This window comes from Rhinolophus hipposideros (genome assembly GCF_964194185.1).
Source record: "Rhinolophus hipposideros genome assembly, chromosome: 17".
In the NCBI taxonomy this organism is placed as follows: Eukaryota; Metazoa; Chordata; class Mammalia; order Chiroptera; family Rhinolophidae; genus Rhinolophus; species Rhinolophus hipposideros.
The window spans coordinates 50995834-51012351 of record NC_138063.1 but is presented as its reverse complement, the minus strand read 5'-3'; the positions used below and the strand labels follow the sequence as shown (position 1 = coordinate 51012351).

General features: G+C 37.8%; 2 protein-coding genes across 4 annotated transcripts in view; both read right to left on the bottom strand.

The window, feature by feature from the left end:
- The window catches only part of ANKRD12 (ankyrin repeat domain 12), a 130561-nt gene extending 123541 nt beyond the window's left edge, over window positions 1-7020 (bottom strand). Inside the window, exon 1 of one of the 3 annotated variants that reach the window (XM_081079025.1) lies at window positions 6682-7020. The gene's annotated coding sequence lies outside the window, so the exon portion shown is untranslated. Of the gene's footprint in view, window positions 1-6489; window positions 6615-6681 lie in introns of those variants that run through there. The other 2 variants (XM_081079027.1, XM_081079026.1) reach the window with 2 other exon arrangements.
- Window positions 7021-11546: 4526 nt separating this feature from the next.
- NDUFV2 (NADH:ubiquinone oxidoreductase core subunit V2) overlaps window positions 11547-16518 on the bottom strand; it is a 31207-nt gene continuing 26235 nt past the window's right edge. Inside the window, exon 8 of the mRNA XM_081079024.1 lies at window positions 11547-11946. Within this exon, the coding sequence (XP_080935150.1) occupies window positions 11853-11946 (94 nt within the window). The 3' untranslated portion in view covers window positions 11547-11852. The remainder of the gene's footprint in view (window positions 11947-16518) is intronic.

The window sequence follows — 16518 nt, the reverse complement described above, 5'->3', positions numbered from 1 at the left end:
AAGACAGACATGCTCCATGTCCTTGCAAGGCTTACCATGTTTCTTTCTACATCAATTAGAAATCTGAATAACTGAAGAATAAAATTGTCCTCCTGTCACACGTCTGTTTTGTGTATAAAGCCCTAAAAAGACAAAGACTATATAATGTCTTTGTTGATATTTTCCCAAAAATGCCTCCCTCAAAAATGCTAAATGGAATGCTGTTCATAGAAGCATTTATTTATAATTTGTTACCTAATGATGCCGTGTTTAAAACTTTCTTTATTACATCCATAATACTTGTTCACTGTGGTAAAACTTAAAACTTCGTAAGTGAAAAGAATTCCAGTTATTTTCAAATTCAATATCCAGAAATAATCCATCATGTTGTCAGACTGGATCATTCAAGAGCTTCACTCCTTGGGACAATCCATGATACAAAATAATTATTTTTCCCCAAAACGCTCAAAATTAAACTATCATTTTATCCTGCTTTTTTCTCTTAATATCAACTTCTTTGAAGGTAGGTTTGTTAAGTAAGCAATATAGTCATTGATTTAAATTGAATCACATCTATAAAATGGGACTAAGATAAACTTCATAAGATCACCCTGTGAGGTTACTTTCTATAGAACTCCTTTTTGGTCCATACAAAAAATATGTGTAAAGGGAGGCTGGAAAATTGTTGACCCTTTTATTATATCGTTTTAATTTTAACAGTAAGCGTATATTAATTTTGTAACTTAAAACACCTTAATAAAAATGTTTTTAAAGTTGTTTAAATTCATGATTGCCACTCTTAGAAATTTCGAGTAATATCGCTTCTCAGCCGTTTGGCTAAGATCAAGTGTAGAAATTTCGAGTAAAAAGGAAAAAAGAGAGAAAACAGCCAAGGATGTGAAGTGTCAGCATACAGAAGAGAAAATGCAAATGATTATTTCCCCATGTATTAGCTAATGATCCAAACTCCTATAGCTAAAAACCAAACACATTCATACCAAAATGAAAGATAAAAGCCTTAAAATGTAAAATGAAAGTGGCAATATAATTTAAATTTAATAAATACAAATTTAAATTGTTAACCAACAGATTGGTATGGGTGTTTGCAAAGCAAGAGAACACTGGCACCTGAAGGGGAAGGAGGAGCCACGTAGGGGGGGAAAAGGACAAAGGAAGAATGAGTAAACCAATTTGCTGTCCAACATTCCTGTTTACTTTCAATAACATGAAGATAAATAGAAACTTGGTAAAGAAGTTTTTTTGTCCTGTTCAACTGGAGCTTAAAGAGAACACTCATCTTTCTTGGGATGTTTTTATGAATCCTGGAAAACAGATAATTTCGGAAGACTGAGTAACCACTCGTGGGTGATCACCTCAATTATAAATCTATGAATGAACTAGGTTGATCTTAAGAAAAACTTTTTCTTAAAATAATAGGCTTACATTTATATAACACTTATAAATTACAAGTTAGTTCTTGAGTACTAGAAAATGTAATTGTAGACATACCAGTGACAACTTTTTAAAGTATTTTCATAACTAGATAATATATAACTAGTGAAAGTAACAGTACCTACAGTACAGAAACTCAATAAAAGTTCTTTACTTTGATCACCAAGTAACTTCCAAGGAGTCTAATTTAAATTCTGCTAACAAAGACTTAATTTTAACTCAGAGGTTGCAAATCTTGACTGTAGGACTCCAAAATACCAACTAAGGCTTTATTCCTACTTGTAATATTTTTGTAAAATTTTAGTAGGAAGCATTCTGTGAAATTTTAATTATCTCATCTAACTCTAACATCAGTAACCATCACCACTAATTAGCAAAGTGGTATAATGAATGATTTTAGTGTTTACTTCTATACTGCTTAAGTTTCAGAAGCGGTAGAACAGAATAAAAAGAAAGCTGTGTACAATGTGGACTTAGTGGACGAGAGAATAAAAGTTCATGTGATTCTTTCCTCTTCCTTTAGGTTTGCTAATGCTTCTTTCATGAGTGAATTTCAGAGTCTAACATTACTCCAGAGAATTTTAACCTGGATTCTATTCATGGTTCAATATCATCAGATTAGCCAACGTTTTTGCTGATGTCACAGAGCAGTTGTGAAATTCATGAGATCGGATGTAAAAAGTACGTATTTCATGAACTACAAAGCGCCATAATTTTTAACACACTATTATCTTATCCTGAGTCAATATAGCTATTTATAGGAAGACAGAGACATGCACGGTTTTTGTTTTCTTTTAGAAGTCAGAATGCTGACAAACCGCCTATGTAGGAGGAAAATTTGAAATCTGAGAAGCTGCAGGGCTCTCTCACAACTCTTTCAAGCAATAAAGTAGTTTAAAAATATGGTATTTATCACTAATATTTATGATATTTTCCCCAATTACGGCACAAATACAAACTGATAACCAGAAAAGTTAACTACATATTTTGAAACAATTTTAGTATAATAAACAAATGTTAAAGAGTTTGTCCAAAGATAATACGATTTTTAAATGACAAAAAATAAACAAATTCTACCCTATAACTTGGGGCTTCATAATTTACCTATTCTACTTGTCTCAATTTGGAAGCATTTCTGTATTTAAACTTAATTTTCTAAGAACTTATGTTTGAGTTTGAATTTCTTAAAATTTTGGACCGTCTCACTAATCAGAAAACCAAGTCTTAGATGCTGTATTTTAACCTGGACAATCTTAAAACTTATTGCTGGATCTATTTCTTTATAAAAGTCCTAACTGAGTTTGGTTAGTATCTTTTTCTTCAGTCACTCTGACTAAAATATGTTTCTTTAGAACAATGACGATCTCAAGGTGTAGCTTGTTAGAATAGTCTGTTGTAATGTTAACTGTAGTTCTTCTGTAGCTGTGGAGCCTAACATGCTTCTGACAATTAACATTAAACAAAACCCAACAACTACATCAGCATCTCACAGAAAGGCTGGCGTGGCCTATCTTCCACGATTCTCATAAGTTCTTTCTTCTCCTTTTGTGTTTTGGGTGGTTTCGGGATTTTTGTTTGTTTTTTTGACCAACACAGCAGATGGTATAATAGCTGGTCCCCAAACATATTTCATGAAGTCTCCATTTAAGAAACACTGCCTTAAACTTTTCAAAATCAGCTAAAATTCTTGATCAGAGACAGAACACAGAGAAGTGGTTAAGAATGGGAACAACAGTCTGTCATTTTTCTAGGTCTGTGAATACCTATTCATCACATAACTGTTCAAAGCCTCAGTTTCTCAGCCACGTTAGAATAGTACCTGTTTCATAAGATTATAAAAATTATCTGAAATGTTTCACTTAGAACTTTGAACACAGACATGTGTATAGTCTAAGTGCTCAACAAATGTTTTTCATAAACTTTAGCTTCAAAGTTACAAATAATCTACATAATACTACAATACTGACATTGGTTTCCAGTGTTACCAATTTAAAGCACTGCAAGAAAAGGTCTTTAAACTTAACAGCAAAAACCAATAAACAAAAATTGTCATAACGTTTCTATGTATTTTAGATCTACAAGATAACCTTAACATGAACTATTCAAAGCTGAGTGTATAAAGGAAAATTATCTCCTGTTATTGCCATATCTGGAAACTAGCAACAGACAAATTAACATTCCAACTAAGATACTTTCACTATTAGTTTTAAAAAGCCACTGTTAAAGAAACAGATTATGCATGCATGAGTGTATATGTGAATGTTTTTAAATGCTATATGAAGAAACTCCATAATCTCCAGAGGAAGTCAGGCTCTAACAACAGCAATTTTTAAAATGTTCATAAGAGGCTTTACTAAGATTAGAACTAAGTGCGTATCAGAAAATGTATCTACTGGGAGTCATAATCTGTAAAACAGCAGGTGAAGAAAATAAAGCTAAGGCTAAGCAAAAACCAAGGGATCATGACACCTTGTTGCACAGCAAGAACTGTATTTATTTAAAAAATAACTTCACCACTTTTTAAATATATAAAAGTTAACTACATATTTAAATGTAGTATACAAATGTAGTATACTACATATTAAATGTAGTATACAATGAGCTGTCCATATGTAATCACATTTGTTCTATCCAACAATTCTATAAATTATGTAGGAAAATATTTTTTGTAGATTAAAGAGGCAAAGTTCTGCCAGTTAATGTGATTTGTCAAAAACCACAGTTAGGAAGTGACAAATCAAGAATTCAAACCCAGGCCTTCTCACTTGTAGTTCAATGTTCTTTCCACTAATGCTACTTCTTAAGAAAGAGGCAATCCTCACAGAACGAAATCTCTAGCCCCAAACCACACACAGTTTTAAGTAGTTTTGCTAACTTCATTAAGTCATTTCACCTTAACCAGGTCTTTATTTTCTCATCTGCAAAACAAGGGAAAGAAATCAGAAAATTTGTGGTCCCTTCTAGTTCTGAGGATAAATCTCCCAAGATTGTGTGTACTCTCTACACAGTGAGGAATTTTACAAACACAAACTGATGTTAGTTTCAGCAACAAGTTCCCAGTCAGAAAGTAGTGTCAATAGCTCTTAAGCAACCTGCTCCCATTATTGGACAAATTCTTCATGCCTATCTGACAAATGCTATCATCGAGTTATCGAGTTTACATACAGAAAGTGGTCTAAACCTCTTATGGACTATGACAGAAATAATTAATCTCAAATAATTCTCTTTTTAGGCTGAAATGATGCTCTTAAAACTAACAATAGTTTAAAGAAAATTTAATATCAAGAAATTGAATATTTTTACTATTCTTCTTATTCTTTAGAATAAAAAGCCTCCTTTCCAAGGAAGTGTTTCCCAAATATCATTAATACCATTTCTCCAATCTACCTCAGAAGAATATCAGTCACATTTTCAACCACTTCTATAGGGAGAAAAAGTAACATAACCATCTTGCTAAAACTGTCTTCCTTTTAAATTCATTCCACTGGTTGGATACTGTCTTCCTGATATTAAAGAACTGAAAGCAGATAGCATACAACACATATTCACCTACTAAGTTCTTTCTTATCTGAATATTTGTGTTCTCTCTACTTTTCCTCAAATATTCTCCATGGAATATACACCCAAAGGTTTCCTCTTTCCCAGCTCTGCTTGTCATAAAACCATACTAACAACTACGGCAACTATAGAGATTAAAAACATGAAAGGCATCCTGCATTTTTTTTTTTACTCGTTTCCTTCCATGAATACCACTTAACACTTAGGTTTTACTTCATTTTAACACCTTGCCTGTCCCTAAAATAGAACACATACCCTGAATAGTTAAGTTTGACCTTAGTCAGTCAAGCTGTCTGCAGACCTTTGGAAATTTAGTTAGTGCTTATGCCAACTACAAAAGATCTTTAAGTAGTAAAACGTTTCTCCTCTTGCCTATAATCTCCTGGGGAAACATTTTGAATCTCTTTGTTTTTGCGTATGGCCCAAATTGAAGACTTCTCCCAACAGCATGATTAGTTAATATAACAATTTGATCTTACACTGTCGATACTATCTCATTTTGTTTTTAAGCCTTTTGGCACCAATAGAGCCTAAATTCTGCCAGTTCTGAGCTAATCTCCAGGAAACCCTTTGTATGATTGAAGAAACTGAAACAGACCAGTGCCCAAGATTTTTAACAGCTTACTTGAGCATATGTTTTTAATAAACAGTCAATTTATTTAAAAATAGCTACTTTACTAGTTCGCCTTTCTTTATAATTTACATAAACCGTTTTTAAAACAAAACAAAAAAAGGAATACATGATTGAGAACACAGGTTCATTTCAACTTGAAGATTAGAGAGTAATTCCAAATTGTTACAGATCACTGGGTCTGCAACCCATTTCACCCGCGTTAGCAATGACAACTTCGACTACACTGCTGAAAATGTTTCATACTGTTTCAACTGGTGCAATAATGTTAACTTCCAACCCTGATCTGTTTCTTACTGTTATTATTAAAACAGTTGTCAGCTGGGCTTCGGTAACCTCTTTGTACAACCGTTTATTCAACGCTTTGGGATCCTCCAGGATGCGTCACACCATGTTACCCCCCAAAATGAGATCTAAGAACCTGACGCGCTCCAAGGGTCTACGAACACCACCCATTCGCACGGCACCGACACAACGATGCAGAGACCCGACTGCCCAATGCAGCAAGGACAGATGACACTGGCACCGAAGACGGAACCGCAGCGCGGCCGCTCACCTTACGCCGCGCCTATTACAGCAGCACCCTGCCTTCTCCCTCTCATCCACCGCTTCCGCAGCCCCCGGGCCCCCGACGCTCCCTCCCGCAGGGGCCGCGGCGCTGTCCCGCGGGCCGGCCGGCGCGCCCCCGCCCCGCCCCGCCCGCCCGCCCGCCGGTCCGGCCGCGGCACGCCAGCGGCGCCTTCTCGGGCCGCGCACACTCGCACGCACACGCTCCTCCCGGCCCCGCCATGTTCCGGGAGGCGGCGGCGGTGGCAGCCCAGCCCAGGGAACGGTGGCGGGGGTCGCCCCGCCGAGTCCACCGCCCCCACCCAGTGCGGCGTCCCTCGCCGCTGGTGCCAGCTGCGCCGTGGCTCCTCGGGACTCTTGGAGGGACCGCGGCGGGCGGGGCGGACCCGCGCCGGGGCCACTAACGGCCTGTCACCGTCAGGCTGGCGGCGCCTCCGACTGGACGTGACTGGGCGGCGCGGGGCGGGACGGGGTGGACAGGGTGCGTCCCCTACCTTGCTCTGGGGATGGAGGACTGGAGCAGCGCAGAACTGAGGGGTCTCCTCCCAGGCGCCGGGGACCGGGCTCGAAACCGCGCCCCTCCTTCCTCCTCGCCTGTCGCCACGCCCCCCTAGCCCTCCCGGACCCGGGGCACGGTCGACGCAGGAGACGTTAGCCCCTGAACGAGTGCCTCGGCGCTGCCGTCGCGCTCGTTGTCTTCGTCACCACTGCAACCGCCACTAACGCCGCCGAAGCCAGGCTTGAAAACATCTCCGGTCTCGGTCCGTCTCTCACCACAGCCTCCTCACTCCTAGGGCAGCGCCGACCGGCGATTGGTTATGGCACGGGCACGTGACTCCCCGGGCACGGGACCAGCGGCGTGACCGCCCCGCCCCCGGCGCTCGCCCGCCCCTTCCGCCGGCCCTTGCTCGCCGCCCCGCCTCTCTTTCAGCTCTGAGAAGCTTCCCGAGCCGCGGGGCGGGGAGTCGGAACCTACCAAGTGGGAGGCGGGGGTGGCGGTTCAGGCCGGAACTCCTCCCTGCAGTTTTGTCCCTCTCCCCACCCTACCCGGTTGTTACCGCTTCCCCTCTGCCGTCACCGGCCTGGGGAGGGGAAAATCAAAGGGTAAGCGAGAAAGCAGCGCAGGCGCCGCTGACAACTGCTGGGCCAGCGGGATCTGCGGTCGCTTTTTGTGGCGACCGTGGTGGCAATGGATCGGACTGGAAACTTCTAGAAATGGCGGCGGGCGATGAAAATAGGTTCTCTGTAGGGTATTCACGTTCTTTTTGCGGGGCGAGTGTTTTGTGACCTCAGACCCGGGAAAACGATGCTGCGGTCTCGGTTTGACGCAAAGGAGTGAACTCGACTGCTGTACTGGGCGGACGCAGAAGGCAGGCTCCCGTGCACCGGTGAGGCGGGGCGGGGGAAAGCGCCCAGGTTTGCGCCTCAGTGCGCCTGCGCGATGGCGCGCGTGACCCCGACGCGTGCCGGGAGCTTGGCGAGGCGGTGGCGTGCGCGCACTCACCTGCGCCAGGTGGGGCCGCAGTACCCCTTCTGGAAAGGAATGATAGTGTGCACCTGCCGCGAGGGTAACACACACTGCACACCACGTCCTCTCCCATTCACACCTTCCAATCATCTTTTCTGAGAAATTTAAATGTATTTTTTCACATCCGAAATGGTATTTTAGAGGAAACTGAAGTCCTGGAGAAGGATGCGCGAGGAAAATTTACCGTCTCCTAGCAGCAGGTACTCTTGACTTCCTTCTGGACACCTTAATTCACACTGTGGTTAATCTAAGACGATTTGTACATGCTTTTATTTAACCACCAAAAGGATTACATAATTGGAGGGAAACCTTTTTATTCTTTCTTCTGGACACTTTTTATTTACATCAAGGTTAATCCTCGACAATTTGTGCATGCCTTAATCACCAAAGAGGTTACATAATTGGAGTGAAAGCACCTCCCTTGTCATTAATAGTGCCCTCTAAACTACAGCACCCCCTTGACTTGATGAGTCCTTTGTCACCAATCACAGATGTGGCATTTCAGACTTGACAGAGCTAAATCCCAACAAGTTACTACATAAATCTTCAACTTGCATTCAAGATCAGTGTATTTTTCTAGCTTCTTGATTTCCCCATTCAAAAACATTAAGTCCAACTGTGGGGACAGAGTTCCAGAGAGCAGTTTCCAGGCTCTCAGCTTCACGTGGAAAGGTGCTGGCTAGGGTAGTAAATGGCCGTCAGCTGTGGCTAATTGGCCATCAGCTGTAATCAGTTAGCCAATTAGCCACTGATACTGGTTGGTCACTCATTTGGTTGGCAGGAAGAGAAGTGGACAGCAAGTTGCAGGTTGTGTGGATCCAGCCTCCAGTGACACTATAGTGATATGACTCCCCTATCTATGGCTGCGTGGGTGTTCCTTTTTGGCCTCACCATGTCCTGCGTTCTTATGTGGGGAGAGGGACCAGAGACCCCGCAGACCACCTCGCATGACAAATGGCACAGCAAGCAGGGTCTCCCACACGACACCAAGAGACAGCACCTTGTGGCTAGAGGTGGAACACTATTGCATTTAATTTGGTTATTTAAGGCATGAAATACAAAGAAAAGAAACCCACTAAAAATTTAACCAACTCTGACATCTCTTCAAATCATTGAGATGTTCCAATTTAGTTCACTGTCACAGGGAGTAGGTCAATTAGTATTGATGACAATGGCCATGGCTATTTCTATAGCAGGTTAAGTACCTCAGTTCAAAATTGAAAGGTAGCTAATCTTGAATTTGCTGAAATAAACCATAATTTATGGTAACAGCTATATGTACAACCTTATTACTTAAAATCACTGAATACATGAAAGACTCATACGGCAGTGGTGATCCAGGCTACTGTATTGACTATGCTCAATAGGATACTACCTATGAAAGTTCACAATAGAAATCAAGTTGCAAAATTTTTTTTTAAATGAAGCTCCTATTACGAGTATATGTGGCAAATTATAAATCAGTAAAAATTATTCAAAAAGGCCCAATGAAATTTATGAAGGCAAGAAGAGCTAATTTTCCTTTTTAATGTGAAAGTAGAAGTATAAGTCAAGAAATTCTTATAAATATTATGGATAGAGGTCTCAAAAGAAGCCCGAAGAAAGCTAGTTTACATTCACGACCTAGTTGATTAGTAAGCTGCTAAGGCTTTTAATTGTATAGTGCTGTCTTTTGTTGGCTCAAGTTCTAGAATCCATTTTCATCAAGTGGGTAAAATATGTTTTCTTAATAGTGCAAGGAGGCCAAAGACCCCAAGCATTAAACATCACTTTTAGCCAAAGTTAAGTTTTATCAAATTTTAGGGTTATTACTAACAGACACTTAAAATGTGTATATTTGATATCTGAACTAGAAGCCATTCTGCAAAATTTACTTACCAACTTAATTTAGGTCTTCACACCTTTAGAATCAACTACTCTTATGTTTTGCTACATTACGTCCAGTTAGATCATTTAAAAAATCTTGCCATTATTTCAGCAAGGTGAAAATAAATGAAAAATACAATCTCAGATCATAGCTTATCATATAACTCAATCTATGCAGATGTAAGGTCTTTGCAATGAATACTTACTATCATGTACTGTAAAATTATCTGGAGCAGTGGCCCCATCTATTACAGCAAGTAATTATGAGCAATCAGTAGTAGCTCTTTTTCCCTAGCAACTTTCAATAGCTGCTCCAAAAAAACCCCCTCAAAACAAACAAAAACCCAAACAGGTGTTAGATTCTTTGCCAATAGGGAGAATGAAAAGTTGATTTGTTGGTTTATTTTTGCCATTAGACAGCAATAAGTAAATTTTCTCCCCCAAATACCCCTTTTTAAAAAACAGCACAAAGAACTGAGAAGGGAAAGTGAGGGAGTGAGTGGTGGTAAACAAATGATGCCTACCTCTCCCTTCTGGTTTGAAAAATAGGCTGGGATACAGCTGTCATCTCCAGGTCCTGGAAATTGGCAAGAAAATTTTAATAGTATTCGTATACATTTTGGAACCATCTTGGGTTATTGTAATGAAATTTTACTTGCCAGGTGTTTTTAAAAGCTAAAGTTAGAGACACTATCACTAAAAGCAGTCCTTTTGTGTTAAAATTGTAATAGGATTTTCAAGAGAAATGCGCAAAAAAAAAAAAAAAATTAAGAGTCAACTCACAATCCTAATATACCACTGCAGTACAATGTAAGTGATGATTTAAGAACTACAGAATATCTTTTGATAATGGTGTAACAGTATGCCTATAATTATAATGACCTAAATTAATTTTCTACTTCTAAAATATTACATAAAAGTTCATAATCAGTGCATATCCTTAATACATGACTTTGTTTTTTTCACCCGGTATCTGAACCTCCCCACTCCTAACTTTTCTCCTAGTTAAAAATTTTTTTTAATGTCAAAGTGTAAGATATTTATATAAAAGTCAATAGTAGCATTAATTTAAAGAAATACGGTTTTTTCAAAGTTTGAAATAAAAGGCTTAACAGTTAACAAAGAGAAGATAGTCAATCTGTCTAGACTTTAAAAAAGGGATAAAAAACTAGTAAAAGTAGTTGCCTACTGAAAAGTCAGCAAGGCTCTAATGTAGAAGAGAGTCATTTTTACCTTTCTCTGCTACTTAAAAAATTAGTTATTGTTTGCCATGTAAGGTAAAAGCTAATTTTTAAAGACATTCTTTTTTTTTTTTAATTGAACCGGCAACCTTATGGTTGAGAGCCCACTGGCCCATGTGGGAATCAAACCGGCAGCCTTTGGAGTCAGGAGCATGGAGCTCCAACCACCTGAGCCACCGGGCCAGCCCTAAAGACATTCTTAAAAATAATGTTTTAAAGTCTCATAAGTTCTAAGTGTCACAACAGCAAAGCCAACCAGTGACTTTGAGAAATCCTAAAATTATTGGATTAGATTTATCCTTGCATTCAAGCTGGCTACTGATTTTTTTTTCAACTTGCAAAAGTAATGTACTATAGCTAGCTTCTTCAAATGGATAAAATACACAAAAGGCTTTATCCTTTCTTCTAAGTTGTAATATGCATTTAACTGGAGTATATTTTGCATATCCACTGATATTTCCAACTCAGACTGTACTTCCAATTTCTTCCCCAAATTAGTTTTTGTGTACTTGCAGTGTCACAATAGCCAAGGATAATGTCAGAGATCTGTACCTTACTTCTTTAAAAATGACAACCAGCTTATCCTGTTCACACCTCCAGTCTGCTGTAATTGTCCCTTACCAAATGGAAATACATTAACAATTGTGTGCTATAAATGTAAAAAATGTTTAAAGGGAATGCTGACATTAATAAGGTTTATAGAAAGATCATGTTAAGACTTGGCTATTTGAAATTTGACAGAATTTTTATTTCATAATAACCTAGTATTATTAATAAAAGTGACCTGGCAGTTGAAAACAGGTGATGTTGGAGTACCTGTTAACTAGATTACAAAATAATGTCTTCATAGTTAGCCGTGGAGAGCAGACGACTTTAAAATGGAGCTCTGAAGTTTTGACACGTACTTACAGCTGCAAGTTGCTAGGTTACCACCAAGGTGTACATAGATTGACATGAACAATATTAAAAACTTATTTCGATAGGAGATTCACTTTATTTCCCCCGTAACATATTTACAGTTGAATATAAATTAAAGGCCTGCTTGTACACCAAAACCAGGTCCTTTGGGTGGTTCAGTCAAAGAGGTAAGACCCCCGGCTGGCTCACAAGAGAAGCGTCCACTCCTGAAAAGAAAAGGAAGTAATGTTAAATTGACTATTAACGATTACCATTTATAAATTTTTACTTAAAAATAATATAATTATTACCTCACAACAGCCCAGTTAAATAACTATTTCCCCCCAAGAACTAGCATAGATTATTTAATCCAAACATTTCAACTGCTGCAAGACTTTCTCTTCTTAAAGGTAAACATGAAAACTAACATGTCAAATATCAAAACTCACTATAAATATGAAAAATATAAAAATAATACTAATACTAGTTCCCATTTCTTGAGCACTGTACATACATTTGCTTATTTGAGCTCAATAATGCCATGAGACAAGTGATACTGTCCTTATTTTACAGACACAGAAACCAAGGCTTGGGGGATTCAGTATCTGCCTAAGGATCAGAGCCAAACTATAGCAAAATAACCCAATACAGAGGACATTTTAAAAATCATGTTTTAATAAACCAGAGCACTACATTTATTTTTATATTTGAATTTCATTTAGATTGACATCTGTCATGGTGAACAGAAGAGAATACACATTTATACATTTATATATGGAAATAAACAGAAACTGGATTCCTTGAGGAAATTAAGCAGTAAAGACAAAAACATCTATTTGTTCTTATATTTTTAAAGGCTATATTAATTTTTCAAAAAACAGGTTCCAGACCAGAGTTGCTACCATAACCACAAAGAAAACAAGAACAGGTCCTTAGGTAGGAATCTGAAGAGAAGCAGCAGAGAGGTAGAAGAACCTGTCTTGTTTCAGCCCCACACATACTTTCCCAGGTAATCACTCAACCTCTGCCCTATCTGACCTTTATTGCTAGCGTTCAGCTCAGAACCCACTCCTATTTCACCCCTCCTATTCCCTGGCTTTGTTAATTTACCTTTTTGCTGCCACAGATTTTAGCTGAAGAATTTGTTCAATTTACATCTTTTTATTCCCTCTGGCTTTGCCTTTTACATTCTGTCATCAATCTTATAGGTCTGTTTTTATAGCTCTAGGAAATCTTTTTTTTGTTGAGGGGACGGGAAAGTGATACCACATAATCATTTATAAGATCTTTCAATCTATTATATTACATAATGCAAATAACTAAATAGGGTATTGTAACAAAGAATGCCTACAAAGTCAGAAATGTGTTAACACATTTGCATTATAGGTTCACTATGAAAACCAGATCAAAAAGTAGACACTGTGTACTCTGTCAGAGCCTAAAACTGATGTAGGATTTAAGTGGCACAAAATGACACTTAACTTTAATAAAAAATAGTATTTGGCTTCGTAATTCTTTTGTTAACTAGTACTATAGGTACACCTGCTCTTGGACAGCAAATGAAATAATGAAATTAATTTATTTAGGAGGATCTTCTCTTTTACTAGGTTCCCTCTAGTGGTTTAAGCTCAGCTACCCTCTTTTACCAACACAAAGGACCACTTTAAGATGATTGTAAAAACAGAAGTTTCTGGAGCAATAAATGGGAGAATTAACCATGTATACTGCCTGAGCTCTTCAGTATTATAGAATTTTATGTAAGACAGTTATTTTAAGAATATCCTGGTCCAGTCTCCTGAAGTTTGTTCCATGAAATGATAGTTCCATGTCATATTTGAGGGGAAAAAAGGACTTCTAGGAGTCCGTTATGTCTGTCTGCAAACTTTCTCCTTCCCTCACCATTCACAAAATACACATTAAAATATTACGAAAGCTGTAAAACCTTCCAGTAAAGCCTATACAAATTGTGTTTAATCTACTAATCGTCTAACTTTTCCCCTCATTTTATCTGTAAATATGCCTCAGAACACTAACAGAGAGGCAGTGACCTAAGCCCTTTCCATTCACCTGATAGCCATAATTTACACTAGGGTCCTTCACTTAATAAAAAACAAATTATTTCCCTGATATACTTAAAACAACCTGTTCTCTTCATCACAATTCAAAAGGTAAATTAGACATTCCAACGCTATTTGTACATTCATCATTTTAATTCATTTGCATTCTAGAAAACTTGGCTTTTCTGTACAGTTCTTACAGCTTTAAAAAAAGTACATTTTAAAGAAAAGCTACTTTATGAAAGCTTAGGGCTTATCTTTTTAATATTGCTGAGCTATACTCACCACTACTGCCCCTATTTTTAGTATTAAAAAACCAATTATCCATCAGCAACCACCAATGTATTTTTATATATACTTTGTAGCCTATGTTTCTTATACCTCAGATATTATCCGCACACCACAGAATTCTGCAAAATTTAAGATATCTTTATGAAACTAAACATGAAGAATTCAAATTGGATTTAAAATTAGTTTTAGCTAATCCATACTGAAAAACAATATATATGTTAATTAGTAATTTGAAAACAAGTTTAGAAGTCATGTTCAGTACTTTAACTGAAAATAAGAACAATCTCGCACGCAAATATCTGTTTATTAATGTCAAAATAAAGACTATTGTCTTATCATCAGTTTAGTATTTTCTTTCTAGCCATCATTTACCAAAAATTAAAAAGCAGTTTCGAACCACATAGAGACATCATCTTTTACTAATTTTGGCCACGGTACACCTCGTATCAGATATCAGTTACTCAGGTACTCAGATATCAGGTACTCAGATATCAGTTACTATTAAACCAGTTTAATATCTCTTATTCCTCAAAGATTCACAATAAGTACCTGTTTCAAACAGGTGAGCAGAGAGCTCTAGTATAAAAATACTAATAAAAAAGAATTAGCCAGCTTTGGTTAATTCAAAGAATAATTATAACTGTATTTTGGGTATGACTATCATCACAGTGATTTTATCGTATATATATCCAAGAAATTAACTTGGGGAAGGAGAGGGAAAGTTGTTCTCATATGTTGGGAAGACATTTTAGAATTACCATTTCCAATTACAATCTTCACATATACCATTGGTGGACCTGCAACTATTGAAAAATAAAATTTCTGCTTTTTAAATAAGAGTTGATAAGTAGGAAATAAAAATAGGTTCAGAAACCAATAATTCTAGTCTTTGGCTCAAACCTAGAACACTAACAAAAAAATCTCACTGAAGAACTATTTACAATTACTGATAAGCAACATTCCTACTATAATCAGATGTTAAGTTCTTGTTTATTAATGTTAAAATACAATGATGTTATAGTGTCTCCTATATTAAATAACAACAACAACAAAATCTAATTTTATCCCTGGTAATTTCATACAGACTTCTGGCTTTAAACACCATCATAAATAACAACTGAAGAATCCCCAATTCATATTACCAGCATTACTCTATTCCCTAAGCTCCAGGCTCATATCTACCTTTTAGCATTCTATCATGGATGTCTAGTAAGCATGTCTAACTTAACATGTGCAAAACAATGAGACTTTTCTTCCCCAAACTTGCTCTACCCAATATTCTCCATTTTAGTTAAAGGAACCACTAAGATGGTGCTCAGATCAAAAAGCTAGAAATCACTCATCATTCCTCTGCCCCACAACATCCACTAAATTTTAAAGCACAGCAACTAGGATAATAATTTTAACAAGACCTCTCATATCCGTTCCACACTGAAAAGACTCCAAGACAGCTTTTTATCTGGGCCCGTCTACCTCTCTGACCCCTTCCACCACTTTCCTCCTTAACACCTCACTGCAAACATACTGTCATCTTATTTTCCTTCCAAGACCTTAATATATCCTCTTTCCCCTCCCTGGAACATTATTCCTCCAGTTCTTTACATGGTTTCTTTGGGCTTTTCATTTAGGTCACAGCTCAAATGTTAACACTTCAGAGTCCTCTTCTGACTAAATGTATCTCCAATAATTCTCTATCCCCTAAACCAGCTTTGTCTTCATAGCATTTATTGCTCAGAAATTACATTAGTTGTCTGTCTCCATCACTAGAATATATGATATTTGACAACTTTACCTTGTTCATAATTGTGCGCACAACCTAAAATAGTGCCTGGCACATAGCACACACCCAAAAATGTGTGTGAAATAAATGAATGGCAAGGGAATGCAATAAAGTAGACAAAGCAACTATCTTTCTATTTGTATGGCAGGCGATTAATGTTGGATAAATGTTGTGATTGATAGAAGGGAAGTAGTAGGGACTTAATGGCAAAAGTATGACTATAGAATTACAAACACCTACCGTGTTTCCCCAAAAATAAGACCTAGCCAGACCATCAGCCCTCATGCGTCTTTTGGAGCAAAAATTAATATTAGACCCGGTCTTATGTTAAAATAAGACCGGGTCTAATATTAATATAATTAATTAATATAATATAATTATCGGGTTTTATATTAATTTTTGCTCCAAAGGATGCATTAGAGCTGATAGTCTGGCTAGGTCTTATTTTCGGGGAAACATGGTAATCAGTAGAAAAGGGGACATCTAAAGAAACCAAGTGGATTTTATGAGGAAATCTGTACTTGAGATATTATGAACAAATATAACTAAAGTACCCAAAAGTTGAAAGAAGTTATGTGTTTAAGTACAAATACAAAAGTAGTATAAACTTATTTAAAAACATAGCTGAGGGTGGCCAGTTGGCTCAATTGGTTAGAGCGCAGTGCCCATAG